Source organism: Coffea arabica, chromosome 9e, assembly GCF_036785885.1.
Source record: "Coffea arabica cultivar ET-39 chromosome 9e, Coffea Arabica ET-39 HiFi, whole genome shotgun sequence".
Lineage (NCBI taxonomy): Eukaryota > Viridiplantae > Streptophyta > Magnoliopsida > Gentianales > Rubiaceae > Coffea > Coffea arabica.
The window spans coordinates 31,102,046-31,109,538 of NC_092327.1; the positions used below are offsets into that span (position 1 = coordinate 31,102,046).

General features: G+C 39.8%; 1 protein-coding gene and 1 non-coding gene across 2 annotated transcripts; both read right to left on the reverse strand.

Moving 5' to 3' along the window:
- On the reverse strand, positions 1–300 carry LOC140014671 (probable LRR receptor-like serine/threonine-protein kinase At3g47570). The gene has a single exon (XM_072065758.1). The coding sequence runs from the start codon at positions 298–300 to the stop codon at positions 1–3; it is 300 nt and encodes a 99-aa protein (XP_071921859.1).
- A 5,075-nt stretch (positions 301–5,375) lies between these two features.
- On the reverse strand, positions 5,376–5,482 carry LOC113710762 (small nucleolar RNA R71). The gene has a single exon (XR_003452948.1). It is a non-coding gene; the product is annotated as a small nucleolar RNA R71 (small nucleolar RNA).
- Between the last annotated feature and the right edge of the window lie 2,011 nt (positions 5,483–7,493).

The following is a 7,493-nucleotide window of genomic DNA, read 5'->3' on the forward strand; positions in this document are numbered from 1 at the left end:
TTAAGTCGTCCTTGAATGGAGGGCACTTATGTACTGAAGCTTGATCTTTTTGAGCGCAACAAGAACATCTTGTATGTTGCTTCTCTCTCTTGGAGATTCCATCGTGCAGTCCAGAGCCACTTTCATGATTGAGGCTATACAACTTCGGTTTTCAACAAAGTATTCATCATTTTCCTTCAGCAAATTAGCATCGATTACATGAGCTAATCCATCAGGTATTGAATTAGTTATCCAACTCTTCAAGCTCAAGTTTTCGCCAAACATTTCACTATTAGGTTTTGTTCTTGTGAAGACTTCCATCATCATAATTCCAAAACTGTAGGTATCACATTTTGTTGATACTAATCCTTCCAATCCATACTCTGCAAGAAATATATAAAATTCATCTATGTTCTTAAATTGGTTGTAATTTTTAATATTTGGCATTTTCAAAAGCAAATAATTGAGGAAATAGTACTTTAGTCGTATTAGAAAATTTTTCACCCATTAGTTGCTTTTAGAAGTTCGAAATATGAAATTCTTTCTGGCATTGCAATTAAGGATAAATTTGCACCACTGGAAAGTCCATCTTTCTTTCCATACCTTAGGTAAAAAAGTCCAAAGGACAAGACTCCCATTGCTATTATCATCCCCAGAAGAATATAAATCGTTTGACGCACTTTTTTTGTTCTCGATCTATGAGCTGAAATATTTGGGCATGGAGGCACATGAAACCTTTGAGCTCCACACAGTGCTTGATTTGCAGTGAAGGATTCGGCAGTGAAGTTGATAAAAGGCCCTCTGGAAGGAACTTCACCAATTAAATTGTTAAAAGAGACATTGAAATGTCTAAGATACCGAAGGTTCTCCATTGACATTGGAACCGATCCAGAGAGAAAGTTATGTGATAGATCCAATGACTCCAAGCTTAACATCTTGCCGATCGACTCTGGGATTGATCCTTGCAATCTGTTGTGTGCTAGAGAGAGATTTTGCAGGTTCTGGATCTCTCCAATTGTGTCAGGAATGGCACCCGAGAACTGATTGGTTGACAAATCTACCAAATTTGCCATATGCATATTCGTAATTGCTTGCGGCAGAGATCCACTCAGCAAATTTGAGGAGAGGTCAAGCTCCAAGAGATCTTTCAGGTTCCATATTTCTACAGGTGGGGAAGAATTTAGTCTATTGTGACTTAGGTTAAGATTCCTCAGGGAAGTAAAATTTCCCATGCACTTTGGTATTGAGCCCATAATTTGATTTTGTCCAAGATCTATTGTAGCCAAGTCATAGAGAGCACAAAGAAACTCTAGGGGCACTTTGCTTAATTTGTTCACACTAAGATCCATTCCTTGAAGCTTTCGTAAATCTTTTATCCTAGCTGGCAACGACCCATTTAGCTCATTGTTGGATAGATCTAACTGGATCAAACTACTAAAATTTCCAATTCCATCAGGAATGCTGCCCTTGATTTTACAATCTGATGCAGACAACAATTGAAGGGAAGTTGAAAGATTACTGACCGAATCCGGAATGATCCCATTGAATGGATTGCCACTCAAGACCAATATTGACAAATATTGGCATTTTGTCAATGAAGTGATGAAGCTCAACTCTTGAGATGCGGAGTCGCTCGTTAAATTGTTGCTGAATAGATTCAGTAGTTCCAGGAGACTTAGGTCACCCAGGGAAGTAGGAATTGGACCTGTGAACTTGTTAGTACCAAAATCTACTCTACGAAGTTTAGAAGAATTTGAGATTGAGGTAGGTAATACTCCAGAGAAGGAATTAATGCCGAGGTAAAGCTCTTCTAGATTGGGAAGCCTATAACCGAATGTGGATGGCAGATTGCCTGAAAGTTGATTTTGTGTAAGTGACATAATAATCAACTTTGAGAGGTTGAAGATCTCTATTGGTATGGAACCAGTTAAGCTACTGAAATCCATGTTGATGTGTTGGAGAAAGTAGCAGTTACCAACCTCTCGTGGTATTGCACCTGCCAAAATAAAATTGAGCATATACATTAAAATATATAAGTCTCTATATTCTGTAAGTTTTGTAAAATAAATGGTCATACCTGCTAAGTTGTTTGATCTGAAATCTAGTGTTTTCATCATAGTTGAGTTACCAATTTCTTTTGGAATTTCACCTACAAAATGTGGATGCAATAAAAATCAACAAGTTGAGATCATTGATGGACGTTTTGAATTAACCGAGAAAATTGATAGGCCAAAAGCAAAAAATTGGCCACAGTCTGGCACCGTCGACATTTTGAAATTGACTTGTTTCGAAATCAAATTAAAAAGACATCTTAAAGTAAATGCATGTAAAGTTAACTAAATTTTTCAAAATCTTTTTCACTATTCTATAGTATCCTAAGAAAATACGAATATATTTTGACCATTAACTTGTCCATCAGGACCATATTATCTGCTCCATGTATTCATGGTTTTCCTAGCTGTAAAGGAGCAGAAAATTCTGAAAATCTTTGGTAACAATTCTTTCCTCGAGGCAGTATTCTGAAAATTCGTTTGGCGGAAACAGTCTATAACTCTAAATTTTTCTTGTATTTTTTGCCTTTTCAATTGGGAATATGGAAAGATAAGAGTAAGGTTTTATTTGAGAATACAATTAAGTACTTAAATTTCATGGGTTCAGGCCTTAACATATCCATAGGTGTGTGTTGTCAAAAAATAGAACATTTTAATTAATTAAGTGCCTCTAAATTCTCTAAATAAAACATATTTAAAAAATAAGCAAGAAGCTATTCACTTACCATTTAATGCAAATGCAAAATTTATTACTTTGTTACATATCTACAGACATTGACATATGAGCAAAAATAAACTATTGAAAATTGTGCTAAAGTTTGTTTTTTGTCAAATAAATTTATTTTCCCAAGCACATTTTTTATATTATAATTTTATTTTAATATGTGGTTCATTTTTTGCTATTTTTTAATATCTTATTTTCAATGAAATTAAATTATACATATTATAAATAAAGTATAACATTTTAACATCATCATTAATGAATAAATCAACATAATAACAAAATTATGAAATATATGAAATTCGGTATTAAGTTGTTTACAATTATCTAACAGGCATACTGTATTCAGTATTCAGATTTAGATAATAAGTTGTATCATGATACTTAACATTTAGTAATTTAATGGATTCATATTTCAAATTTTAAATTTCAAATTTCAGATTTATATTTATCAAACACACTCTAAATATTGTGCAAGATATGTGCTATTTTTGTTAGAACAAACCAACTTCTGGATTGATAGAATGGTTATTTGACGTATTTTGCACTGCTATTTTGTCCTAATTTTGGTTATTCACGGTGCTAAAAATTGAAATTTCACTCATATTCGAGATTTGTGTGAATTGTAGGTGGTCGGCATGAAAATGATCTCGCAGGGTGAATTTCCAGAAGACTTTTCATTTTAGAGCGTGGCCACGCCTTAGAAGGCGGACGAAACCGAAAGACGGACCGTGGTCCACGTGAACCCGAAGCGTAGGATCAAAACTCCAAAGGAGATGGCCTCTATTAGCTGATTTGCTCCAGACGTCTCTTCCTTTTTCAATGCTGATGTGCAGCGGCTATATAAAGAAAAGGAAAGCAAGATTCAAACGACAACTTTTTTTAGCCTTAGGTTCTCTTTTTCTACTTTTTGGGGGAGGACTTGTCAGACGCTTTTTAGTTTTTCCTTTTGTCTTCTGCGGCTCGGGGTCAGACATTGGGGATTTTCTCCGTTGCTGTAGCTTTTGCTTTTGGCTTCTGTACAATTTTTCCTATTCGACTTTTGCTTCTACTTTCGCTCCAGGGGTACGAACACGAAACCCAACAAAGGGAAGCGAAGCTTTTTCAGCAGTTCCTACGTTAATTCATCTTTTTCAATTCTTCGGCAATTAATTGAATGAATTCAATTAAGTCACGCGGGATTGACACGATGAGGAGCGGCTAATTTTCTCCTCTACCCAAAGGTTGACGCGAAGGCGCGGTCCATAATATCTGTGAGATCTAACCGAATCTTCATTATTTCCTCCAATTAATTGCTATTCGTGCGTTTCCTGAATTAATTGTTCATGGGTATTTGATTAATTGAATATCAACGGCCGGGTATTTGATTTAATTTAATAGCCTACTGCCACGTTAATTAAATAGAATCCGTAATTGTTCATTTAGTTAACACCCCGTGGCAACCACCATAATTGGTTTTATGATGGGGAAACGCAAGATCTAATTTAAATAAACCCTCTTAGCGTGTTTATTGGTTAGGGTTGGGTTCTTCTGGCTTTAATGCAATTGGGTAATTAAATTCCTACGGTCGTACCTAGGGTTGTTATCTGGTTAGAGAAGCAGTCAATGGTCGTACCTTGACTGTCGAAAAAGTAAGGAAGAGCTGGTTGTCAGAGCTTATTGATGGCTATAACCAACCTAGTGATAAATGGGTGAAATATCTTTGCATCGATGAGCATTTAATTGGACCGTGCCTGAGCAGTTGATCCTTTGGGTAGAACTTTTGTTAATTGCTATTTTCAGTGAATTGTACTTTGTGAGTTAGTTTTGAATTTTGTTTGTTTTATTTTATTTTATTTGTGTGCCTCCCATTGAAAATCCTCCAATTCTGTTCTACTGATTTGGAAAGAAATAATTTCCTACCTGCTCCCTGTGGATTCGACCCTACTCACCGCTATATACAAAAATCTGTATTTTTCTCGAGTAGGTATTTATTATTGCACAGGTTCGGCACCTGTCAATTTTTGGCGCCGTTGCCGGGGAGCTGGCATTTGGATTATTTGTTTCTTTTCAAATTCAGTTTTTATTTTATTTTTATTTTATTCTATTCTTCTTGGTATTCTTGCTAGTTTATGCCCCGTTCTTCTCGCACAGGTGAATTGGTATACGATCCCGAGGTTGAGAAGGCAGCGCGTAGGCGGCGGCAAGAGACCAAGAGACAAAAAGGAGGGCACTTATTTGTTGCAAACGAGTCAGCGGAGGACGAAGTAAGCATGGCCAACAACCAAACATTGAGGGAGCTGGCTGCTCCGGAGCTGACTCACCAGCCCTTATGCATCACATTCCCCACTCTGGCTGAGAATACTGCTTTCGAACTGAAGTCGGGGCTGATTCACCTCCTACCTTCTTTCCATGGCCTCTCTGGCGAAGAACCCCACAAGCACGTCAAGGAGTTCGAGGTAGTTTGCTCTAGTATGAAACCTCCTGGGGTGACTGAGGAGCAGATAAGACTTAGAGCTTTCCCCTTCTCTCTCAAGGATGCAGCAAAAGATTGGCTGTACTACCTACCAGCAGGTAGTATTACCACATGGGCGCAGCTGAAAAAGAAATTCTTGGAAAAATTCTTCCCTGCATCCCGGGCTGCGAGTTTGAGGAAGGAGATCTGCGGCATTAAACAATACCCCGGTGAGTCCTTGTACGAATACTGGGAAAGGTTTAACAAGTTGTGCACTAGATGCCCGCAACATCAAATTAGTGAGCAACTGTTAATCCAATACTTCTACGAAGGGCTCCAATCAACAGATAGGAGTATCATTGATGCTGCGAGTGGGGGAGCACTTGCAAACAAGACACCACGGGAAGCGTGGGAGCTCATCGAAGCCATGGCAGAGAACTCCCAGCAATTTGGTTTCCGTGAGAGCAACCCACCCCGTAGAGTCAACGAGGTAGAGATTTCATCCTTACAGCAGCAAATGTCAGAATTGATGTCAGTTGTTAGGCAATTAGCCATGAGAGACGCGCCACGAGCGAAGGTGTGTGGAATATGCACTAGCATGGACCATTGCACAGACTCGTGCCCCATTTTGCAAGAGGACGGGGCGGAACAGGTAAACATGGCCGGAGGCGTGCCCGCGCCCCGCAGGCAGTACGACCCATACTCTAATACATACAATCCGGGCTGGAGGGACCATCCCAATCTCAGTTATGGGAACAGGCAACAAAATGCATTTCCAAATCGTCCACCAGGATTCCACCAGCCATGGCAACCAAAATCGCAACCCTCGTCCTCCAACTCAGGAAGTTCTCTGGAGGACCTAGTCAAAAACCTGGCCACGACTACTACCAACCTGGCTACGACAACCGCCCAGCTCCAGCAAGAGACTAGAACCTTAGCCATGAGCACCACTCAGTTCCAGCAGGACACAAAAGCAGGCATGAAGGATATGGAGGCTCGAATAAGCCAACTGGCAACTGCTATCAATCGCTTGGAGTCCCACTCTTATGGAAAGTTACCCTCACAACCGGAAGTAAATCCCAGGAATGTAAGTGCCATGACACTGAGGAGTGGTAAGACACTGGAAGGGCCTAAAGAGGGGAATCCAAAAAGCAAGGGTGAAGAGGAGATAGAGAAGGAAATTGAAGAGGAAGGGCGTGTTCGCAAGGATCCTAAGGTAACCTTCACTCCTTCGCCCACTATTAAATCTAACTTACCTCCTTTTCCTTGCAGGCTGGAGAAGACAAAGAAGGTAGAGAAGGAAAAAGAGCTTTTAGATGTGTTCCGAAAAGTGGAGATTAACATCCCTTTACTGGATGCAATCAAGCAGATACCGAAATATGCTAAATTTCTCAAGGATCTGTGCACCCATAAGAGGAAACTGAGAGGGGACGAAAGAATAGCGGTGGGAGAGAATGTGTCAGCAATGCTCCAAAGAAAGCTTCCACCAAAGTGTGGAGATCCAGGTATGTTCACGATCCCCTGTAAGATAGGGAATACACCAATCAGGAAAGCAATGCTAGATTTAGGGGCGTCAATCAATGTGATGCCAAATACCATTTTTTCTTCTCTAAATCTTGGGCCACTTAAAGAAACAGCCATCATAATCCAACTAGCTGATCGCACAAATGCATATCCAGAGGGGCTAGTTGAGGATGTTTTGGTTCAGGTAAATGAATTGGTCTTTCCTGCAGATTTTTATATCTTGGACATGGGAGATGAAAAATCACTGAATCCTTCACCTATCTTGTTAGGTAGACCATTTCTTAGCACTGCTAGAACTAAGATAGATGTGAATGAGGGTACTTTGTCAATGGAGTTTGATGGTGAAACTGTGAATTTTAATATTTTTGATGCGATGAAGTATCCAGAGGAATCTAACTCGGTTTTTGCTGTGAGCGCTATTGAGCCTTTTGTGCAGGAAACTTTTGAATTAGATGGCAAAGACGCATTGGAAGTGGCTCTAATCAAGCATCTGGAGTTGGGTGTAACTCCTGATGTGGACCTAAGGGGAGATTTGCTCCATGCTGTTGAAGCCTTACACTCACTTCCACCTGTATCCCCAAGGTATGAACTTGCCTCTCTTTTTGTGCCAGAGGCTCAGACAAATCTGCTTCCTTCAATTGTGCAGGCACCGGATTTAGAATTAAAGCCTCTGCCAAAGCATCTTAAGTACGCATTCCTAGGAGACCGGGAGACACTGCCGGTAATCATCTCGGCGCACCTGTCTCCAAGTCAAGAAGACAAACTAGTGCGGGTCCTGAGGAAG